The sequence below is a fragment of the Thermobia domestica genome, chromosome 2 (assembly GCF_964235325.1).
Source record: "Thermobia domestica chromosome 2, izTheDome1.hap1.1, whole genome shotgun sequence".
In the NCBI taxonomy this organism is placed as follows: Eukaryota; Metazoa; Arthropoda; class Insecta; order Zygentoma; family Lepismatidae; genus Thermobia; species Thermobia domestica.
The window spans coordinates 89,207,281-89,232,989 of NC_137455.1; the positions used below are offsets into that span (position 1 = coordinate 89,207,281).

General features: G+C 34.5%; 1 protein-coding gene across 3 annotated transcripts in view; it reads right to left on the reverse strand.

The window, feature by feature from the left end:
- The window catches only part of LOC145674001 (elongin-C), a 38,442-nt gene that overhangs the window by 7,110 nt on the left and 5,623 nt on the right, over positions 1 to 25,709 (reverse strand). For 2 of the 3 annotated variants that reach the window (XM_081743829.1, XM_081743832.1), the window contains exons 2-3: positions 11,013 to 11,069; positions 5,044 to 5,234 (exon numbers count right to left, since the gene is read on the reverse strand). In XM_081743829.1, the coding sequence (XP_081599955.1) occupies positions 5,044 to 5,234; positions 11,013 to 11,042 (221 nt within the window). In that variant the 5' untranslated portion in view covers positions 11,043 to 11,069. Of the gene's footprint in view, positions 1 to 5,043; positions 5,235 to 11,012; positions 11,070 to 13,358; positions 13,384 to 25,709 lie in introns of those variants that run through there. The other variant, XM_081743835.1, reaches the window with a different exon arrangement.

The window sequence follows — 25,709 nt, forward strand, 5'->3', positions numbered from 1 at the left end:
TGTCAATGAATTCATTTCCATATCATCAGAATATTAGAATTAGGTCAAATTAAGGAGAGTGTTCTAAAAATGGTGCCCATAGAACATTAGTCTATAGGTCAAAATAAAGCGAAAAGGTTATATAATGGGTATACCCTCCGAAGTTTCCTTCAGCTCCTAAGGACAGCCAAAAGTTTCACTATATTAGCATTGCTCTACGAATCCGCCAAGCAGTTACATTGCTTGTCACTATATAATACAATTATAGACGGTAAACGCAGAGTAAATTGAAATTATATGAGTTATTACATAACAGTCATATTTAGGATATCTGAGGATTATTTCGAATATGTTGATCGGCTAATCGTCTGTTTCAGCATTGTTCATTGACTATTCCTTTCTCGATTGAAGAATAGGTTGTCATTACTCGTACATTTCATTTGGTTTGGTAATGTTCATTATACTATTAGCATTGATAAAGTTATATCAATCTCCAAGAAATGCTTGAGTATTTGCATGTGTGTGTGTGGGTGTACATGTCACACAGCTTACGCAGCGAACTGATACAAAACGACGATTGTTACGATCACTTGTTTCACGCCACCTGGAACACATTTAAAAATTTTGAATTTTTATTTTTTTAACGTCTTGAAAGTATTCTCACATATAAAACCTGTACTCAGAGCAAAATGCATTTGTAGGTACAGTGAAACCTGTCTATGTTGGCCACCATTGGTTCCATCGAAAAGTGGCCAACTTAGACAGGTGGCCAACTTACAGAAAATAAGTGTGATTTGTATATTTTTAGAATAGGATTTCTAGTATTACTTGATTGTAAAATTTTAAGAAGCAGTGGCACGACAGCTACTTATAAATAATGTATATAGAGTAATCATAAAAATATACACTACTAGAAAATATTACTATAGTATGCAAGAGCGCCGATTTCTCTGTAAATTTGGAGGGAGGGGCATTCAAATACAGAAGGTACCGGTATATATATATGAAGATTTTAAGACAAATTACACTCAAATTATACCAAATATTGTATACTCATAAATAAAATAGGGGCCACATGAGCTTTTGGGGGGGGGGGGCAGGCCCCCTCGGTCCCTCAGGATCGACGCTCTTGATAGTATGTTTAATATATATGCATACCTTTCTCTTCCTGAAAACTAGTCTGGTACATTGGATTATTCGGATTGAAAACACAATAACACAAACAACCATGAAATAGAAGTGTATGTACGCAGTTTATTAAAATTGATATTATAGCACACTGAGTTATTCAGATTGAAAACAAGAAAAGCTAAGTTATAACTTGAGAAATTCATATGCAATTTATATGACTTGTTTTCAGATGTTACTGAAAGGTGGTTCACTCTAGACATATTTGCTTTATTCTTTTTGGCAGATATGCACATTCTAATATTGTAGTTAACTACTTCTTGTTAATGAACTAATAGAAGTGTTTCCCTCGGAGCAAAAGATGTTTTGAGAAAATCTTGAGAGAATTAATGTCTCAAAACCTCCGCTACCTTTTGACATCCAGTCAGGTGCCAATAAATGACAATTGAGCTTTAACCTTGAGAATTTTCCGGAATTACTAAAGTTTCTCGCTGATGAAAGGAGCCGATATAGCTAATGGTTTTACCAAAACAGACAGGGTAAACAAATACGTACGACCTTTTCCTGAATTCCTGTACGTGCTTTTTCTTAGTCACATCTTCATTTACCACCCTTTTATGAGGGTAGTGTTCTGGCCATTGACCTCCAAGAACAAATCGTGCGAATCTATGCTTCTTTGTGCCCAGTCACAAATACAAAACATCTGCCTCTCATATGGGAATTCGAAAGAGTTAAGAAAAATAACAAAATTGTATTTTTCGTGGCCAAGATACGCAGGTAAATTTATCATTATCATCATAGGGTAAACATTGCTTCAGTGTGGCCAACTTCCAAGATAGACAGGTGGCCAACTTATAGAGTAGTAAGTAACGAATGTCTTATGGGAAAATGCAGGTTCAAGACGAACTAGGCCAAGATAAGCAGGTGGCCAACTTAGAGAGGTGGCCAAGTCGACATGTTTCACTGTACTTACACTAGTGATACAACTGTCACGTTAAATTTACATCGTATATTACAAACACGGCGAAAAAAATGCTAATCCTTAGAAATATTTCGTTGCAGAGGCGCCGATTTTTGTAAATCAGTGTGTGCTGTTATTCCCAATTCACAATCGGAAATTCTCGGGGTACGGAATGCCAATCAATAGAGACGAAATTTTTTCGCAACAATTTTGATAGTTTGTAGCATTAATTGTCACAATTTTCGCATTTATGTCGCATTTATTTTTTTTTCAATGTAGGACTTGTTTTTTAAATATATGGAACTTGTAAACAGTATACTTTTGGTAGTAAGGTGTATCTGATATAAAAACGAGGATATACGTTGATTAGGTGCACATTCTAACTAATGTACTCACTGAAATATAGAAATTAATGCAAAAATGTAAACGCTTCTTCCAACGTCATCCTTAGTTAAAAGATAACATGCAACAAGACATTACCAATTCTTCTCCTAAGTTTGTTCTCGTGTCAGTAACAATCATATTATACTTGGAAAAGAGTTGAGTTGAGTTGAATTTGAGTTTTAAGTCCCGTTCAGCAGCGAGGCTATATGAGACGTGGACCTACTGATTAACATCGAATCCGAACCACATGAGCTCCCGCCGGGAATCGAACCCGGGTCTCCCATACTTTGAAAAGGACCTCTCGGCATCAACACTCGAGATTGGCAACCATATTGAACGTACCGAGTTGACGGCAAAAGATCTGTGTTCAACTTTTAAACTGTTTAACAATGATACAATGTCAACTTCCTTATCCTCACTGTTGAGAACTTCAATAACCTTACTTTTAAATACACAGTAAGCAACCAACAAATCATGAACATTTTCACCACAAAACACAGTCAAGGATTTAAACAACAGTTCAGTTTTGTTGATATCTACATCATTATCAAGTGAAACAGTTTCTGGATCAAATAACTCGTAAAGCTTTTTCGTAAATACAACGATTTTTAAGTTAAATAATATTGGAAATGCACATTTTAGTTATTAGCAAGAATTCCACTTTTTCGTTTTCATTCGCATTTATCGCATATAATGCCGAATTTCGCAAAAAGTCGCGATAACATAAACGTGATTTCCAGCTCTGAAACGAGATGTTTGAAGTTTCCTGAAATATATACGCATTTTTTTTTTAAATTCTTTTTTAACGTTTCGCACATATCGCATTAACGAAAAAGTTTCATCTCTACCAGTCAGGCTTATTGGGGTTCTAGGGCTCGTGTGGCCTGGAAAATCTGTGACCCTCCTGAAAATGCAATTTTGGAAACACGAATGTTTTTCCAGTTTTTTCTTTTTTTTTTCACAGTAAAAAATACGTATTCTTGGATGAGAGTATGGTGGTGTAACTAAAGATATTCTAAGATTAATTGTAACCCCCAACCTAAGTTCTTGTCACGCCATTTTGAACGCCCACCGTTTTATGCTATAAGAAGTGTGAAAAATTATAGTCATTAGACCTGAGTCATTTCCTTTTTAAACAATTCTTTACTTGCGATTTATATTCATTACAAAACAATAAAGTTAGGCTCATTTCGTAAGAAAATAAGTATGAACTATTTGACAACCTGGGAAGTATTTGCTCCTGTTAGCAAGTGAATTGTGCTTACTCTTTGTACCCACCTAAACGGTGGTACTAGCATCAATATCTACTGATGTAAACTTCCATCTGAAAACAATCGATGTAACTAATTGATGAATAGATCGATGAACTGCGTGGTTCTTTATCTACTACGTTGCTACATAGTGGAATCGTGTCTTCAGTCGAGGACCTAAAGGTACACAATTATACATATTTTTTGCTTTATTTTGAGGTATACAATAGTGCTCTGTGGCCCGTGCGAGCTGTTTTTAGAACACTCGATATATATATATAAAGGATTTTCAGAAATTTATTTAATCATAGAAACAACCTTTCGCGACAAAGTAAAACTTAGCAACGCATGATTACAAACAAATTTAACATGTTGAAATAAAGACAACATAAAAACCTATCAATGTTTATTTGAAGTGTGAATGTTTCAAGGATTATGAGAAATTCATCCAAGGTCTGTACCTTATTAACATTGAATTAATTGAACCTGGAGATTATATTATTAAAGTTTCTAGAAAATTCCATAGATTTTCTGCCTAGTTACTTCATTTGAACTTCACATTCACCAACTGTATCAAGAATGACGAAAATGGAGAATCTATCACTTGTAGTCCTGAATACTTAATATTTTGCCGAATATTCAAAATTTTCAACCGGTAAGCACAATATACAATCGTATAACATAAATAGTACACTGTCAGCATTTAACATTATAACACTGAGTTGTACTGCAGGCATTACAAATTGCACTCACAACTTTCTGCTCTATAAGAAAGGACTTAAAAATGTCTATATTTTTGAATTTTGGGTTTTAGGTCCTTATGAAACACTGAGATTAAGAAGAAACCGGGCGTACTATTAACGTGGGCTCCGACACACGACCCGGCTTCAATGCGGCGCAGTTAGCGGATGTACAGACCATCATGCAATATCAATTTACACAATATAGGTAAGCATCTCCAAGACAGATGGATTACACGACTATGGTACCGGAAATTTAATTCTCGATTTCGCTATTCTGTATAAGCTGGGTTGAAAAAAAAAAAATCGACATCTCACTTCATATATCTTCAGTCTAACAAGAATTTTAGGAATGATAAAAAAAAAAAAAAAAAAAAAAAAATGCATCAAAAGATTGCGATCTTGACCAATAATTAGCTTTTGGATCAAGGGCCACAAGATTTTTGAATGGTCCCTAAATTGAGTTTTCATATTTTTTTTTTTACAGAATAAGCACATCATACTGAGTTAAGTGATAGTTTGAGTTTGGCTACACTATATGTAGTTTTCCAGATATAAGGCCTCATATCACACACCATTTGATCTAAAATCCTATACTTACGGTATTTCACGAAAATTTACTTCGTTTGTTTCATTTTCTGCGAACTGCCCAGGACCACTAAGCATTGCTTTAATTGTCCCTGACGTCAATGCGTGTTCTCTTTTAACAATGAACTCATGCCCATCAGAAGAAATTAATTTCACATACATAGCATCAGGGCCTTCACATCCTCCATACACCTTCTCTTCATCCTTAAACGAACAAAACAGAAAAGAGCATTAATCCACTAAATCTTCCAATATTGGACCGTATATAATACGACCCCCAGTTTCAGAGGTTTTTAGTGAAAAATCAAAATGTCCTGCAAAATAATAATAAAAAATATTACACATACTTTGAAAATATTATATAATGGAAAACTTATCAGTTTAAAGCACGTTTTGACATTTAAAACGCAGTCTAATATGACGCATCATGATTACCTATTTCCCATATACGTCTGAACTTGAGTCACGCAACGGCACGATACGGTCGCCGAAGAGTGATACTGATCCAGCTCTATATGGTATGAAATAAACTTTTTTTTTTTTTTTTTTTTTTTTTTTTTTTTTTTAACGAAAAGGACTAGGATGCTATTTTGATATTAAAAATGTCATACTATATTCGAGCCAAAATGATAATTTGGGGAAGCAATGTTTCAAAATGCAACAGTAACTCTGTACACATCAAACATTAGAAACCCTCTCTACTGTTTATTACCAATAAACAATATTTGTAAATTTCCTTATCAATTCACACACTCGTAACATTACCATAATCTTATATTCTAACGACGTTTTATGAATGCGAGCTAATTGACATGAATTCTAATTTCACTTCAAAATTTTCACCTAAACCAGACATCCGTACGCTTTCACATAGTTTCACATACTTTCTTCAAATGCGTTTCTTAATACATGCCTAGTTTTAGAATTGGCTTCAGATATATGCTTATCAGGAGATTATGACCAAAACAGAATACCATTGGAAAAAAGTTTTCGGAAATTAATGCATAACGAATTTCGTTTGCACTCGATCAAGTTCGCTGTAACAATGATCAGCAGCCAATTATATAGAAATGAAAAGGATTTTGTTTGTGATCGCGTCACGGGCAAACGGTTGAACAGTTTTCAGTGAATGTTTCAACAGTTAGTACCTATCTCAAGCAGAGATTTTACCATGTAACTACTTAAAGGGTGTATCTTAATTAAGGGAGAAAGGGATTCGGAATTTCTCAAAAATAAAATATCTTATGAGTTTTTACTGTCACACTTTCGTTGATATACGTATCGTAAGGGGGAGAGGAGGCTCAAATATTTTCCATGAATCTAATGCTCCTCGTGCAAAGATTCAGCTAGGGCATTTCAGCTAGTTTGTAAAAAAAAGCAATGCGACTACTTTCCCTTAATTTTTGTAGTACATAATCGCGTATTAGTACAAGCAAATTATAAAATCTTTCTCCATGTGTCAGTTAATTACAAATCGAAAGTGCTTCAAGTAGAAAAGGAAATTTCTGAAGATATTACCTCTATCTTCTTAATACTAATGGCAATCAGATCGTGTAACTCCCAAAATCCTCTTATGTATCTAGCGAAGTATGACATATAGTACAATTATCGTGTTATAAGGCCCTTTAATCGAAAAAAAAAAATGATTTAAAAAAAGTCATTTTTATCTCTGGCTCCTGAACTTCAGGCGGTGTTTGCCTGGCGTCTTTTGAGAGAAACTAAAGGAATCTTCAGTCAGGACAGTAGCCTCAGGAATTTGAATCCGTAATGTGATAGGGGTTTTTATTTGTATTCGATATTTTATAGAATTACCCACCTCTTTGGTACTCCACAAAACTGTCTGCTTTCTTTCTAGCAATCGAAATACAAGCGAGTATCAATGGTGGAAAGTGTGTACCACGAAACGCCGATAGATTTTCACGAATCCCCGTGTGCGACACGTTTTGTTCTTTTTATTTTCAAGTTTAATTCAGTGTTTCACGACTGTGCGCCGAGGCTAAGTAGAAGGAATCGGGAGAACCGCAAGAAAACCCATTCACACGGTGTTTATCCACGACAAAGCGCACTTAGTAAGAGTTGGTATCGAACCAGGAACGTGCGTCACAGGTGAGCCACCGAAGCCGCACAAGGAAATTCTGTAGTTTCATATATACAATAGAACATGAATGCTTAAATGGTATTTTAAGTAGGAATACGGCTTTAAATATACATACAAAATTTAATAAAACCCAATTTTACCCAATAAAACCCACTGGGCTTTATTTTTTTTAAGCTGGGTTTTTCACAACCCTGCGGCGTAGCCTAGATGCTAAAGTAGAAAAAAAGTAGTAAGCGAGGATGATGAAGGGTTTATTATACTTCGGGACCAGTTTGAAAAGGCTGCACTTACATCATGAGATGAGGAATGGAAAGACAACCAACATAGACAATCTGCGAATCGAATTCATTAAGAATATGGAGGAGAAGATCAAAAAAGAATTCTCTAACCTGATATAACTTTTTTCAGCATTGTTTGTTATGTCAGTATGTTTCAAATTGTAACTTTGGGACTTGCATACAAATAACTTCTACTGATCGTATTTTAAAGATATCGGTAACACTATATAAATACAGGGATTGGACGAAAAAAATCTAAAACGTTTGCAAAAGTATGAAAATCATACTTAGTATGGTGTGGGGCCTCCTTTCCAGTTCATAAATAATTTCCATGACTTTTCCAGGATTTTTTGCCATTTTTCTGTTTTCCATGTCTTTTCCACAATACACTTTTATTTCCAGGCTTTCCAGGACGCGTGGGAACCCTGCATATTATGTACGGTAACACTGAAAAGTGTTGGGATATGTTGGTAAATACCAACACACCTCACGTTGTAAAAACTGGAGTATGGCAAGGTTCCTCAGCTAAGCTTCATCGGGGAAGAATAAGCACACAGGAAACAAAAGCGTGCACATGGGAGAATAGGAAAAAGCAAATAAAAATAATAGTGAGAATTAGTGACTAATCCCTCAGAAAAAAATAAATAAATAAGACACATTTAGCATACTGCTAATATATATCAATTTAAATCATCACTAGAACTGCCCTTGGCATGTATTTTTAATATGCTAATACGTACCAATTTAAATCATCACTAGAACTGCCCCTGGCTTGTATTTTCAATAATTCAATCAATGGACAGTATAGGAAATAAAGGGCAAGATTAAAATATAGGACATATATAGGACAAATATACACAAATTTCCAAAATATAAGAAAAAATAGGACAGCTGGGAGCTCTGATAACACTCTATTTGATATCTTCGGCTATCTGTACGGTTTATTATATATATATATATATATATATATATATATATATATATATATATATATATATATATAATCTTCCTTTATCTGGGTTGAACGAAGTGTGCCCAATAACTAACAAATTGTCTACAAGAATTGATCAGCTTCTCTCCTCTTTCATTTCTTTCGCCTGAACTATATTTACTTACGGTACTACTTTCCTGTCCTTTCCCCTACAAAATTTATACGTCTCATTACAATTACGCATGTACTCCTCTTCTCCCTTGTATATCTTTCCCATTTTCTCTACTTCTTCGGTTATCTGTGAATTGGTCGGTGAGAATGTGTGTATCGCTACTACATCCTTCTATTTTCCTTGAAACCTTAACATAATAACTCATCATCAAATTCTACCTGGGGAAAGAAATTCACAATAGGTACTAACAAAACTCCGGACACATGAAATTTTTGCTTTCCTGGAGATATTACACTCGCAATAGGTGAAATTAATACAACAGCGACTAAAATTCTCATACCTGAAAACACTCAAGAGTCACAAAATTAACGAACTATTTTGAGGCGCTCCTCACTTTTTCTTCAGTGCATCTGAAGCCTACATAAAAGACATGTGTAAAATTGCCTCTTTTATGTAGCAGCACGTTTTTCAGATATGCCAAGAAAGAGGTGAGAAATGTCTTAAAACACTTTGCTGATTTTGTGATTTCTGGATGTTTTTTCACGCAGAGAACATTTCTTTCTTGTTAATGGATATGCATTCCATTATATCAATTAGAAATTATTATACGTTATCCACATGTAATGTTCACCATTATCAAAAACCTGTTCCTCTTCTTTCACATTTTCGTGACGAATTCATTCAACTCGCACATGAGCACTCGGAAACACTCCAATTATATAATAAGATATACCGTACGGTTCAGAGTTTGTTATGTAGAGAATAGTTGCTATATTTCTAAACAATAGCAAAGTCATTTCTTTCACAGAAGTTATAAACATGTAGTATATCTACATATTACACATTCATGATAATGTGGTATTAGAAGCAAATAAGTCTACCGTTAGCACAATAACTTAACGTCTGTCGGACTTCAATGCCACAATGCTCAAATACTAGTTGCTATATTCTTCGCGGCAGCGTGTGCACACAATTCTACGTATTATGGTAGCATGGGAAATAACAAGTAGTAAAATCGGGAAGATTACATATTTTCCTGCGCCACTTCACAAATTAAGAACGTTGTCTTGAAGACCTAGGCACTATATTATTATTACTGAAGTGAAACGAGCGTAGCTCTGTTGTTCCGCAACTCACGTATATTGAGAGTGCACGTATCACATCTGCATGGTGATAGTGACCATAGATGGAAAGGACATTGAGTGAACAGATTCGGATTTTGTCGTCAGGAAGTAATCACCGCAAAGACACTTCCTCTTACAGAGTTTATGGCGTTCAATCAACCTGACCATATTTTGTACGGCAATATTACACACTGATGAGAAAGCTATATAGTGTGCTTAGATTCGGAACTATACGCACCACGAGAAAATGATCACCGAAAAACCATAAAACCATTTCCTTCCATATACATACGGTCAAACGAAAATTAAAAAGATACCAAATCATGTGAAACTAGTGCCAACGGAACAGAAGTTAGAAAACAAAAATTAGGAAAAACTCTGTTCGCTTTCTTTTGTGCAGATAGATTTTTAAGTAACCATGGTTGATACTATGTTACCTGTACACTTTCACGTCTGCTAAACACAGCATTTCACTTTGGTAACTACTACAATGTAACATTTTCTTTTGTTTCGAATCAATCAGCAAATCTCCGTTCATTAATGTTTAAGAAGTGAAGTCGCTTTGCTCCAACTTATTGGAAGCCTGCCTCATTATTATTATTATTATTATTATTATTATTATTCATACATACGCAAGATAAACTGGGTACATTCATTTTCATACTGCTTGTTTTATCTATCACAATTTAAATCAATCAATGAATGTATCACGTAGAATCACAAAAATTGTTCTCGAAACTAATATCTACTTCATTCCTGGTCATACGTAATATTAGACTGGAAGAAATAAAGGTAATTTCTTGTAAAATTTCGTAATTTCTAAGAAAAGACAGTTAATGAAATAAATACATTTTTAAAAAAGACTCCTGGTAATTTTACGGTCTTTTCTGTGAGTTTTAAGTCACCAAAATTTGGACCCTAGAGATCCATTATCATAACGCCGTAGATTATTTGATCATGCCAATTAATTGGTTCAAGTACTTTATATGCTTCATACAAACGTACGAGTAACTGGAAATTATCTTTCTGAGCTTAATGGCAAGAACTGGAATAGCTTTTCGCTGATGATTCTAAAATATTAATTAAGCTATTATGCTTATATTCATATAACAAACACACGCAAGTACAAGTCAGAATTCTACAATTAGCGCTGTTACTATCTGTAAAAGGTATTGTCAAGCGTAACTGGCAATCTGAAGTACCTGAGCCATCACAAATACCGTTAGTTATTTAACACGCTAAGCCTTTACCCACAAACTGAGTCTGAATGAAGCGGTTCAACTTTTGTTTGTTTACTTGTCACAGAAAACAATTTTAACAAGCGAACAAATCTAAAGAAAAAAATCAAAATATGACTTTAAAAAAAGTGAGACACTTACTCTCTTCTCATCGGTGATTTCTCCAGACATTTTGTTCAATTTTGGCACAGATGGTTACTGTAAAAGAAAACAAATTAATCAGTTTTTGAAACACTTAAATGTTCTAGAACAATGCATTAATATAGGCTACATCAGCAAGATGAATCCAATACATTTACTTTGCCAAAATTTGCCGATTCAACACTATTAGACCATTTTATGCATACAAATGTGAAATTGTAGAAATATGTGTTCTAACCAGTCTGTACATAAGCCATTCAAGGAGAACAAATATTATTTAAAATATTAGAACATTCGGTGTCATGTATAGGGACAGCAGTTTCTCGAAGTAAATTCTCTCATCGCCTCTATACACAAGAGATAAGTCTCAGGGAAATTTCATGTTATAATTCTTTTTACTCATGGTTTTACCCACTGTACTCGTTTATGACTTTAAAAAAATCAAATGAATAGATAATGCAACATTGATAGCTACAGCACCAATGATTTGTTGTGTCTCTTTGTAAAGCAGACAAAATTCTTTCCAGATTGCATGTAACTGATTTACAATGTAAAAGAAGGGGGGAGGGATAATTACATGCGATTTTTCCGCAGTAAAACAGTATGAACATTGTCGCTTGTGATTCAGAACTTCAAAATCACATAATATACAGGATCTCTATAACGTAACATCATTTTCCACTGTCGGGCCCACTTGATACTTTTAGCCTTGAGTGGTGTCTGGCCAACTTGGCAAACCACGTAAGTAGGACACCCAATATTCATGTGAATTTTGGTCCAAATCTGAAATTTGTAATCCAGAGATATAAGAGCTCAGCTTTTTTTTTATACAACTTAGATCATTGAGAAAGAGACAAGATTTTTCCAACAACCCCTTTTTCTACCTTTCTATCATTTTCCAACGGTTACAAACGAAATGAGCTCATGGAAGACATGTAGCTGTTTCACAGCATTGGTCTCCTAGTACAAATAATTTTCTTGCGCTTTCTTGTCTTGCATTGACATGTCTGTTTAGAACTTTGAAATTTTTCGAGAAACGAACTGGACCCGCGTACCATTTAGCTACAATGCGATTACGAAATATACTTAATTTGAAATTAGTTACTGAGACATTTGTTACGAAACTCAAGGTCACTTCGTAGACTGCGTTCGATTCTGTTTCTTGATGGCCTAATGAGTAGAACAGTGAAAATAACAGTTCACATAGCCATACTCAAGACTAGCTGAAAGCTTATACGATCTGTAAAATGACTAGGTTAGAATCCGAATATTTTTTTTTCTTAATGTAATTGTAATGTTATTCTCTCTGACTTACTTTTCATTATCACACTTGTATATATGAATTATTATTACTTATTTCATACCAATGTAAAATAATAAAAGCAAAGACAGATTTTAGTTTGCTTATATAAGCTCTTAAGAATTAATTCACGAGTTTCTAGGATTCAGAGTAAGTTAGTCGGTTACTTTTTATGGCTAAAAGTACGTTATGTGCTGTGTTGATGTGTATTACTTTTACATGAAGTAGATGGATTTAGTTGTTAGCGGATGAGATTGTTTTGTCTGATTTGCATGACAAGTTTGGTATTGTATGTTTTCAGTTTATATGTAGATTTGAAATGTGTAACAAGCTGACGTAGTTGAAAAAATGCAACTTCATGTTGGGCTGGCAACACTGTCAACCTTGTATCGCAGAATATGCCTAATATTGTCCCCCTGCCGACTACAATGGAACACAATTTTAGTGATTTTTGTCCATTTGTTTAAAAGTTACCACCCTATATAACATCTTGTAGTATATCCCTTTTCGTTTCTGACGTATGGCTGCTTTCAGCCTGTCCATGACACGTGTCCGAAGGAATGCTTGTACCCTTGTTAGTCACTGGGGTTTCATCGCTCGTTATGACGTGATGAAGGAATGAATTTTCTTCGTGGGCATATCGTGTGAGGTGGGTCAGGAAAATGCTTATTGGAAGGTGTTTTAGGTCATCACTCAAATGTTTTGGCACCAGCGCGCGCACACACTTTCCTGAAGCCAACTTGATAATGGACGATACTCACTGAACCATATGAGAGTTGCAACGCATATGCCATATCATGCCATGCAACCTTACTCATCTTCTCCAGAAGTTTCTTGGTTGAAGCTCTGGAATAATACCTATTTGTTTGCGGCTGAATTTAGTGAAGGTTAAGAGAGCCAAAGCTCCATTTCCCCGATACAAAAGTTGTTGATTTTTTTGTGCAATTTAAATGGAATTCATTTTAAACTTCATATACCGTATTTACGCGAATCTACGACGCCTTTAAATGTAAGACACACCCTTGGCGAAAATAAAAATAACCTACACTGCATTGATTTTAAAGAATCATCATGCAGCCCGTAAACTACCGGTTTCACTCTGGAAATCTCTCAACAGTTCTCTATGAATTGGCACAGGAACAAATGGTAGCCATATCACGAACGAACAGGTCTTTTCGAACGGGTCACAATGCCGGAAGGCGTCAACTTTAAAACTGCACCTGCAAATCTTCGGAGAAGCAAGTTGTCATTCCAAAACAATGACTCACTCACTCGCGTCACCTCCTCCCTTCCAAACCTGTTTGTGCCTCCAACTTCCTGATTTGCAGCTTCTTGTCGCGCTTCAAGATTTATGACTCATTTGTTTGTGCTCTTTAAACGGATATCAGCCACGGTATGCAGGGTTTGCCCACCTGGGCCCAGCCCGAAAAAAACCCGCCGTTCCTTTTCGGGTTGGGCCCACCTGGAAAAAATTTTAAAACCCACCTGGGTTTTTTAGCTTTTGTTAGTATATTATAGGTACGACTAAGGTGATCACATTGAAAGTGATTTTTATTGGACTTTCCTTGGGAGAATTAGATGCTTTCATGTTAAAGTATGTACAACAACATTCAATGTTATATCTACATAAAGTTTTGAATGCACTGAATGAACAAAAAAAGCTTATCTTAGTTTGAAATAATTATAGAACAAATTAATGTATGGATTGTGTCTATAACCTATTTGAAGTAAAATATGCAATTTTATATTTTAGAAAATACTTTCCGTGAATAGTGTGCTCGCAGACTCGGCGACGCCGGAGGACGTTATCCCTCATACATTTGACGAGTATAAGGGCATAGATGCCTGTACCACCAGTAAAACTATTAGTATTATTTCATACATTTGATGGTAACACAAGTATTCTTCAGTAAAATTTGGTTTTCCAACAACAGTAGTTTAGTTCCGTCATTAGTTGCTACTCTTCAAATAAGCATTCTGTAGAATCAATACCAGCAACAGCGTAAAAATTCTTGTCAAATTCAAGAAGCTTAATGCTCGGAGTTTCGAAGTCTATGTAACGCTACTATTTCAAGTGCTAAATTTAAAGTTCCGTACTAGTGGAAGCACAGGCGCCTAACACATGTAAATAATGGGGGGGGGGGCAAAAATTGGCCAATAAAGATTAAGTGAATTTATAATAATAATAATAATAATAATAATAATTATTATTATTATTATTATTATTATTATTATTATTATTATTATTATTATTATTATTATTATTAAAATAATCATTCTTTCTGTCATTGCCTTTGAGGATAAGCATAACTTCAATTTTTATTTGTGGTCTACAGCAATCATGGTTGCTGTTCGTACGAGAAGACGATCACTGTTGAGCGTCCTATCGGAAAGGAAGACTACAAATTGCGCTACGTAAGACCCCAACTAAGAAAACACACTATTGTAAATGAATGTTCTGATAACAATGACATTAAATTGTGTAATCAACAAATAAATTACGATAACCTCAATTGCTAGTGGTTTTCGGTTGATTAAAATTTTTGACACCTTAATGGGAACATTATCCGAAAACATTGGGAGATTTCACCGCACAAAAAACTTCTCACGGAACTCTCTTACCACACAAGGCATCGGTAATTCGATGAATTTAACAAAAAATACTCGCCCAGAAGTCAAAACAATTTTTCACTATGAACAGCAATATGAACAACCATTGCTAATCGAATTAGGAATGAATTTTGCCTTTTGAAAGCATTATACAAGAACGAACTAATTATATACTAAATTACTGCATTGCTCTACCATGGTAACAAAGTAATATGTTTATTACTTACGTAAATTTAAGGCTTCTTTCTTGAAAATGATCATTTCCTGGTCTTGTAAAAATATATATAAACACCAAATATTCGAAATGTTTAAGATACAGTAGAAGCTGTTTATACAATAAATAAAAATTACAAACTATATCACTATCACTCGCAGTTCCCAACATACCATATATACACAATAGTTTTGGCTTCAGAAACAACCAAATGTTTTTCTGCGTATTTCTGTGTTTAATACGAATTCATTTGCTATATCACGCACATTTAATTTGTCAAGTCTTTCCTGGTGAATCTGAAGAATAGCAACATGATTAAGTCTACTCTGAGTCATAGTGCTTCTACGATAGGTCTTTAATCGACGCAGAGCTGAAAACGTTCTTTCAGCACTAGTCGTTGTAGCGGGTAAAAGTAAATGTAGTTCCAGCAAAGTTTTAATTTTAGAGAAGAGGTATGACATATTCCCCATGCTACTTAAAATATCAACGACGTCTTGCACTGAAACAACATCTCTGTCATCGTTTATAAAGACATCACGGAACATTCTTAGCTGAACTCGAAGTCTACTTTCGTTCAAATCATCGTTATATGTATCAAGTACATATCTCCGTTCTCCTTCATATTGTATATCTCATGCGGCTTTTACAATAAGTTTCTCTGTGTGTAACGCTGTATTCACGTCCTGTTGGTCAAACCATCTTTCAATCTCACCACAAACTATATCCAATAGTCTATACCAGATTTCTACTTTATATAAGTGTTTCACATCATTAAAAGTGTGGTTTGGAGAGCCATCGTCCAGTCGTCTCGGAATTTTTCGCTCACGCGGCAGAATTGGTTCTTCCACGCCTAACAACTCTCTTTTTGTCGTTGTATTAGTCCAAACCCTGTCAAAATGTTCATCTGTTCGAAGATTGGTGAGAGTCTCTCTTGTACCGTAAACTGACCTAGCATTAAAAGAATGCTTTGTTCGGAAGTTAAAAAAAAAAAAAACAGATCAACATGGACTGTCACTTAATAGCAGAAGTGCCCACCCTCCTCCTATACTTTTCTTTGGCTTCACAGATACCGGCAGAAGTTGACCTTACCTCGCTTTTCTACCATGTTCTTTCTTCTAATGCGGCATGGGACACCCTGAGGATGTGATTGACAGGTTATTGTACCCACTTTTCCATCTGCAGTTGTTTTAATCCTCCACATTGTTTTGGACATGCGCATTTTAAAACTGGCCTAGCATTAAAAGAATGCTGGAATCTAGCTCTTTGTATCGATGGTTTACCAAAATCTGAGAATCTTGAATTTTTCTTTTCCAGCTGTTGCCTATGAATTAATTTTGACCCAAGAATATGCATCTTGAACATTATAGATGAAAACCTGACACCACTAAAACACACACACACACACACACACACACACACACACACACACACATATATATATATATATATATATATATATATATATATATATATATATATATATATATATATATATATATGGAGAGAGAGAGAGAATTAAAAATGATAAACACTTAGCAATTTATTTCAGTGCTTTGTATTTGAGAGGTAGTTTTTCCTGAAAGACAAGACTTTTTGGATATTGTTTGGTGCCCCGAAAGTAGTGGGGGGAAATGTTATGTTTACCCCCCAGTCTGGGAAGTGGGGGGGCAAATGACCCCTTTTGCCCCATGGCTCAGGCGCCTATGAGTGGAAGTGTCGATGTACAGTAAAGAAAGATGCATTTTCGGAAAAAACCCGTCGTGGAAGAAATGCTTGGGAAATTCCCACAACTGAACTCACAAAGCATCGGAACTGAATATTTCAACAATAAAACTATTTATTTTAAGCTGAAAGATATTTAATTTCATTTAAGATATTTTGAAACATTTACTTTATAAAATATGAATTATCTCTTTCTTAATTGTTTTAAATTCATTTTCGGGAACGAACCGTCTTGCTAGTACTAGCGAAATTCCCGTAATAAAACCCGCAAAGTATCGGAACTCAACTTCAACAATAAAACCATTTATTTTACGCTGGAAAATATTTGTCATATAAAACATCTTGAAACACTTATTTTATAATACATGAATTATATCTTTGTTTCAAATTAATATATTTGGTATTCCTATTTGGCGAACTTACTAAGGCTCCTGGAATGACTCGATTTACATTTGTTCGTTTGTCTGCCTGTACCACATACACATTACAGGGTACAACTTTCGGTTTTTTAAGTTTAAATTTTCAGGTACAAGCACGAGACACACCAAATTTCCTGTATAGATTTTGGCGGCAGACCAACGTAAAATTTCAAAATGGTGGCATTTTATTTATTTATTTATTTATTTTTAAATAGCGTGTATCCACGCTACAAAACGCGATTTTCGGTCTTCTAAATAGAAATGTTTAGAGTAGAAGCACGAGACACACTTAAATTAGCTCAGGGTTCAAAGTTGTCAGGTCCCTTGTAAATCAGGGTTGGCAAAAACCATGGTTTTTATTAAAAAAACAAAAAAAAAAACCGGTTTTTTTGGTTTAAACCAGGTTTTTTTGGTTTAAACCAGGTTTTTATGGTTTAAATAATTTGCTCTATATATTCATATCATATATGGACAGAAATAAGTTTGTTTCGTCTTGATGTTATTATGCAACAACCGGGTTATGCTGGAAGGGGTCACATAAGCTTAAAGCGAAATTAAAACCGATTCTCGAGTTACATCTGAGAGAAATTGTCCTCCATTTGAACTCGGAACCAGGACTAATTGGCCACAAATGCGATACGTCTGCCGACTCACTCACGAAGGAATCCTGATAAAAATAAGTTGTACTGATCTTTACATGCTTCTTAATATAACTGTCAAGAGTCATTTCAGAAGGACAAAAAGATAAACAGTTGCACAAGTGAAACCATTACACAGAATTACATATGAACAATTTCAAAGTACTACGGAGTATAGAAGAACTAATTTAGTTCAAGTTAGTTAACAACGACTTTTATTGGTCCAAATTAAAGAAATACACCGACTTAATTTGCATATCAATAAGAAAAGTGAATAAAGATACGAATTATTTGAGTCCACTTTGGCTCAGACTCATTTATACATAAATAGATACCAAAGATACTTATTTCACTAAATGCCTCTCGTGGGGTCTGTATGACTCCCCACACACACACACACACACACACAAAAGTACGGCATTTTCGATGTATTTTATCAATAGTAAACATTGAAACGAAACAATATTTGGATTTTTTCTTCGATTGCAATTACATAACAATAATAACTACAAAAAAATCACAAAATTAACATTTATAAACTTATAAAAAAAGTTGCTTTTGTAGTATAATCTTTTTGAGTAATGAATGGGGAATTTAGGTCTGAATATAATACGAATAATATACGGGAGTGAAACGTGATAACCCACAAATGTGTGTTCATCAGATTTTACAAACACTTACACTTTTACGAACATTTTTTTGTTTTTTGGTTTAAACCAGTTGGTTTTTATGAAAAAACCAGCTGGTTTAAACCATCTTGGTTTAAACCAGCCAACCCTGTTGTAAATAGTTGAAAAGTGACTAAAAGCACACGAAAAAGTGACCAAAAGCATACGAAAAAGTGACCAAAATCTCATCATGCCTTTTTTTCCTTTGTCAATTTCTCCATCACCTCTCTCTCTGTTTGTTGTTCTGTTTCATCTTTTCTTCTTTTTGAACTTCCTTCTTTCTTAGGTTTTCTTTTATGCTCTGTAGTTACGGTAAGCAGATTTAGCAGATGTAAGAAGCTTCTGAGTAAGTGGAACCAGTTCTGGCCTATTTCCGAATTTCTTCATCCCAGACATTATATTTAACTTAGCATTGAGAGTTCTCAAAGCCATGAAATATTCAAATTCATCACCTACTCTTAAGAAGAACATACAAGAAGCATAACACAAGACGAACATGATGAACCACACAAACACACACACAACATTGAACGGAGCGTTAACTATTACGAGAGAAAACTAAAAGATTACTATGATAGAAGAAAGAATAGACACAGAAGGGTTTTCAACTTCACCTTGAGAACTTAAGCATCCATCAACCATCCACTGTGCTTTAGAAAGAATAAAAGCTGACTGTTTCACATGTGGCAGCAAGTACTGAAGCTTTCAGAAGTGTAATGAGTAACAAGTTCCTGTCTTTTTCCATTTATTTTTATAATATTTTTCTTAGAAAATTACCAATGCAAAACATAAATCACACGAAAAAGTCACTTTACCTCTCAAAAAAGTAACTTTTAGTGACAAATTAGAAAAAAAAAAGTGACAAACTTGAAAAAAGTAACTTTTAGTTTTTTTAAAAAAAAAAAAAAAGTGCCTCGCTATGAGCCCTGTTAGCTGTATATATATATATTTTGGCGGCGATCCAATGGCGGTCTTAGGGTCGTAAAATTTTTAAATGGTGGCCATTTTTTAACTAGCCGGTATCTATGCTACAGAATGCAATTTTCGGACTTTTAAGTTGAAATTTTGAGGGTAGAATTCCTCAAAATTTCAAGAGAGGGTACACATTCAAAATTTGCTGTATAGATTTTCTCGGCGATCCAATGTAAAATTTCAAAATGGTGGTCATTTTTCCAAAACAGTAGTGAACAGAAAATTGTTGCAAGTTACGACAATGACAATCTTGAAATATAAATCACATTTTAACAGTTTTACCCCAAAGATGTTGAAATATTTCGAAAAAAAAAAAATTAAATCCGAAAAAACCCATATGGGCCCAGGTGGGTTGGTTTTTTTTTTTTCAAAAATACCCGGGTTTTTTCAAACCCTGACGGTGTGTGAGAGAAGGAACGATCTCAGCTGTCGTAAATTCACAAGAATGATCATCTCTTTCAACTGCCACTGGTTTGCGGGCTAATTTTAAAGGGTTTTTATTTTGTGTAAAATGCACGATTTTAGTTCTGCATTCTGTTCGTACACACAAATTACACATTCTTTACAGAATCATAACTAACGGGAGTAACAATTTTTGGTAAAACTTCATCTAATGTGGTCTAAATTTGCGTAACCTCAAATCTAAGACGCACCTTGATTTTGGAGGGGGGAAATCGACAAAAAAAAGTGCGTCTTAAAATCGTAAATATGGTATTTAATGTGCTTAGTGGGTATTTCACGGAAATATAAAATGTTATATCGGGGAGTGTAGAGAACGGAACCTTCACCCGTAAAAGTAATTTTTACTGCGTTTTTAATTTATCTTTGTTTATATTTACGATCGATGACTATCACATGTTTTAAAAGCACTGAGATATTGATTTTCTGGGAATATGGAGGGCAAAGGTAAAAAACAGAGGATGTAAAGAGCAAAGGCCTCCCTCCACCCATGTAAACCAATAGGAGTAAAAAGAAAAAGAATGGTGTTCCGTTAATATCTCGAAAACTATTGGTCGTAGTGAATTGGCACGAATTGTGATATAGTGTAATGACTATTTATTACGATGTAAAGGATATACATAGGATAATTCGGGGGGTATGTTTATATTTCGAGAACTAAAGAGTCCGAAAGACCTCAAACCAGGGTTGGCAAAAACCATGGTTTTTATTAAAAAAACCAAAAAACCGGTTTTTTTGGTTTACACCAGGTTTTTTTGGTTTAAATAATTTCCTCTATACATTCATATCATATATGGTCAGAAATAAGTTTGTTTCGCCTTGATGTTATTATGCAACAACCGGGTTATGCTGGAAGGGGTCACATAAGCTTAAAGCGGAATAAAAACCGCTTCTCAAGTTACATCCGAGAGAAATTGCCCTCCATTTGAACTCGGAACCAGGACTAATTGGCCACAAATGCGATACGTCTGCCGACTCACTCACGAAGAAATCCTGATAAAAAAAAAAATACGTTGTACTGATCTTTACATGCTTCTTAATATAACTGTCAAGAGTCATTTCAGAAGGACGAAAAGATAAACAGTTGCACAAGTGAAACCATTACACAGAATTACATATGAACAATTTCAAAGTACTACGGAGTACAGAAGAACTAATTTAGTTCAAGTTAGTTAACAACGACTTTTATTGGTCCAAATTAAAGAAATACACCGACTTAATCTGCATATCAATAAGAAAAGTGAATAAAGATACGAATTATTTGAGTCCACTTTGGCTCAGACTCATTTATACATAAATAGATACCAAAGATACTTATTTCATTAAATGCCTCTCGTGGGGTCTGTATGTATGGCATTTAGTCCCCCCACACACACAAAAAAAAGTACGGCATTTTCGATGTATTTTATCAATAGTAAACATTGAAACGAAACAATATTTAGAATTTTTCTTCGATTGCAATTACATAACAATAATAACAACTACAAAAAATCACAAAATAAACATTTATAAACTTATAAAAACAAGTTACTTTTGTAGTATAATCTTTTTGAGTAATGAATGGGGAATTTAGGTCTGAATATAATACGAATAATATACGGGAGTGAAACGTGATAACCCACAAATGTGTGTTCATCAAGATTTTACAAACACTTACACTTTTACGAACCTTTTTTTGTTTTTTGGTTTAAACCAGTTGGTTTTTTTGAAAAAACCAGCTGGTTTAAACCTTGGTTTAAACCACCTTGGTTTAAACCAGCCAACCCTGCCTCAAACAAACTGTTTGAATCAATTCAAGTTCCAGTGAACACACTGGAAGGTTACGGAAAATAACTGAAAGGTTCCCACCATTACTAACGAATTACATAAAGTATTGCTCGCTTCTACTATGCATGGCACAGCATCAGTGGCAGGGATAGATGGCAGCAGTAGCAGTGATAGCAGGAGTACATTATAGAACATTATAGATCAAACACATTAATGCAACGGCTGGCACTTTGGCTAGTACCGTAAAGAATAAAAGCTACACGATGCAGAAAATCATCATACTTGTATTTTTCAAGTTTTAACTGTGTCAAATGTATTCTGAAGAAGGCTTTTAATTTTTTTTTTTTTTTTTTTTTTTTTTTTTATTGTGCACCCTCAGCATCAATATCTAACTTCTTAGGCGTCATCAACACGCACTAGTGAAAAAGAGTTTCAGTACACTGCAATATTCAATCAACTGAAACAGAATGGAAACTGAAAAAATAACTACAGATGCCTAATTTTGTGGCGGCAACAACCCAGGAGCAAAAATAATAATTCGATGAACAAATAGCATGATTCATATACGATACCAACTCAAGTTTCAGAATTGTAGAACATCTTGAATTTAAAAAGTTAATACAAGTGCTACGTCCAGTATATTTAGCACCATCCAAAAATAATGTCACGTGTCATCTTGTAGACAATGTTTACATTAAAAAAAAAAAAAAAAAAACTGTTTCAAAAACTTAGAAGGACAAATTGTGTGTATGAGTGTTGACGGTTGGTCTAATATGCATAATGATCCTCTGATGTGCGTTGCTTTACAAAGAAGGTGGTGATATTTATTTATATGATACGATCCATACGTCTGTTAAACCACACACCTCAGGATATTTATATGATATACGTGCTACCAAAAGTAGTGAACAGGAATTTAAGTCTGTGTGCGCAGTTTAGTAACAGATAATGTAGCAAACATGGCTAAAATGAGAAAAGCGTTAAGGGAATCAGAAAATTTCGATATTATTACATATGGCTGTTCAAGTCATCTACTACATTTGTTAACAAAAGATCTGGTAGTTGAAATGCGAAGGAGCATGTGTTGTCTATTGCAAAATATTTTCGAGATAATCATTTCACATTCAGTAAATATGACGAAGATGAGAGGTAATCTTTAACCATACCTTCGGAAGTTCGGTGGAACACATTCGTTGTCTATTTGGCATTATATGTTAAAAACTGGATCATTTTAACCAAACTTTGTGAAGAGCATCGTTCACAAATCGATTCAATTATACAACAGAAAGTAAGTAATTTAAATATAAAAAGGGACGCAGAGGATATGCTTAACCTTTTACAACCAATGTATGTTGCTTTAGACAAAATACAGGGAAACAACTCAAGAATAGCACATCCACTGCATATACGGAAAAAGACTAGATTTGCACGATATGCTACAAAATAAGGAGAAAAACTATGAAAGCAAATACAAACAAGCTTTAATCTTGGCCCACTTCTTGGCTTATATACTAGATCCACGACTTCAGAAGCACAATCTTACCCCAGAAGAAAGTGATTCTCCTATGCAGTTTGCTGAACAGTCATAGAGTATCACTTCATTCTTGCCTACATTAATTAAATTTCCAGCTAAAGCGATATCATTTTCAGGTGTCATGTTTTCGAATGAATGCGAAGTGTGTCTGCTGTTTAATGGTGGAATTCACAAAACAATCAATTTTATCGACAATAACGTGCTACAGGCAGATTTTCAGCTTCTTACAGCATCCGCTTCATCAGCAGGAATAGAAATTTTTTCCAGTTTTCGAATGACCCATTCTAAAATTAGAAATCGTTTGGACACAGAGAAAGCGTCAAAGTTGTTTTTCTGTTTAAACAAATGAACAAGGCGTAACTAGCATAAATATGAAAAGTAGAATATGAATTATATTAACTTCGTTTTATATTCTGATGTGCTACAATATTATCGCAAAACTGTGTTTAGTGTAAACATGTTTTTTGTTTGTACTACATATCAGTTTTATTCATAAAGAACAACCCTATCAAATGTTTTTATATCATACACGCTAGTACTAGTACTAATGTTTTGAATATTAGGCAATATATGTAGAGCTAATCAGGGGCGGATCCAGGACAGACTTCTGGGGGGGGGAAGGGGGTTGTCATACTGCTACTTTTAAGGGCTCCAAAAGTTGGGATGGGTTTTAGTTATATATATAAAATAAGAAAGTTTCCTCTTCTGGGGAGGGGGCAATCGCCCCCCTTCCTGGAGCTAATATAACAAGATAACATTAGCAGTGAATTAAGTGGCTAAGTGCCAAAGCCAAAACAGAAATTTGTAAGTAATCTGTAACATGAATAAAACTAAATTAAAAATGTACAAAATTTTATAGCGATTTTTTAACATATATTTTGAATTACAAAATATATTGCACTTAAGAAATTTGGCCAGATAATATTTTAGAAGCCTAGCATATAAGTTTACCTAGACTTCAGTCCGTATTGTTCAACTGCTCTAAAATTTGATACTTTATATAGTTATACAATCTGGCTGTTTTACAATTATATTTTTGCTTCTTATAATTATTATCTTCCATAATCGAAATAACAGAGCTGAAACAGGATTTCACTTATTTTCAGTTCAAAATTAATTTATTCCGGAATTTGATTTACATCAGCGATTTTTATTTTAAAAATCAAGAACTTTAAATCAAACTGATTTAAATAAATCCACTCTGATTGGGATACGCCCCTTAATCAATGTGACATGATAAAAACGTCAAGGCAGAAGTTGTTTCAAGATTCATTTCAAACGGGTAAGCAGTTTTCCATGATGTGATTGTGGCGAGAAATTAAGGAAATTGCAACATTCGCCCTCTTAAAACTGAATTTTAGAAAATGCTGGGTCACGTGGTCGCTTGTTTGTAATGAGTAGTTTAAATACAGATTTTCATCTTCCTAACTAAAGGGGGTCTACCGCATTAATTTTGAATACCCCACGCCCTTAAATCAAATTAGTGATTAGAACATAGCTCGAGGTAGGTACTAAGTATGTTTCAAAATTAATTTCAAAGTTTTTAGACATTATTCCGTGATGTGATCATAAACAGGGGACACTATCGCTTTCAATGCAGAGGGAAAAGAACAATAAGAGAACGCATCTTTTCTCTTAAAACGAAAATTTTTAAACGCACTGGGACAAGTGTCCGCTTATTTTTAATGAGGAGTTTATATCCTGAGTTTCATTTAGCTAACTTCAGATTTATGTGGTACTCTATTCTAGGCAAAACATTTAATCATCATCTCACTTTTACCCCGCTTAGCATACGTATTAAAAAAAAACAAAAAAAATCCTTTCTTATTCATTGTTCTCATGATAAAAGAAGTTTTCTGCCCAAGTTTCACGTTTCTACACATATTAACATGGCCTCAATTTTCAGAGAATCGCTTTCACTTTTCTATATAATAGTACAATATTGCAGCCCTTTCCTCTTTCATAAGCGGAATTTTCGGAAAAGCTGAACTACATGTTTCCCCATTTTTAATTAAGAGTTTATATAATGAATTTCACACCTTTAACTTAAATGAGTTCTTGCCTTAAGCATATTCTGAATAAATAATGGAAAACCTTAATACAGAGTACAATAGGAAAGAAACGGAATTTTTACAGACGCTGAAATATGTACTTAAAAGTTTATATACCAAATTTCTCACTTCTAATTTAAAAAAATCTTCACAATGGACGCTCTCAATAAAGAAGGGAAATTTGGATACTATAGTAATGACCATCTCCCCCCCCCCAAAGGAGCAGAATTTTCTAAAATCCTGAGACACGCATTTTCTTATTAGCTGAGTCTGTAAACATAATTTCACACCTCCAACTTAAACGAATCTTCATATTGGACACATTGTCCTACCTTACAGGCTT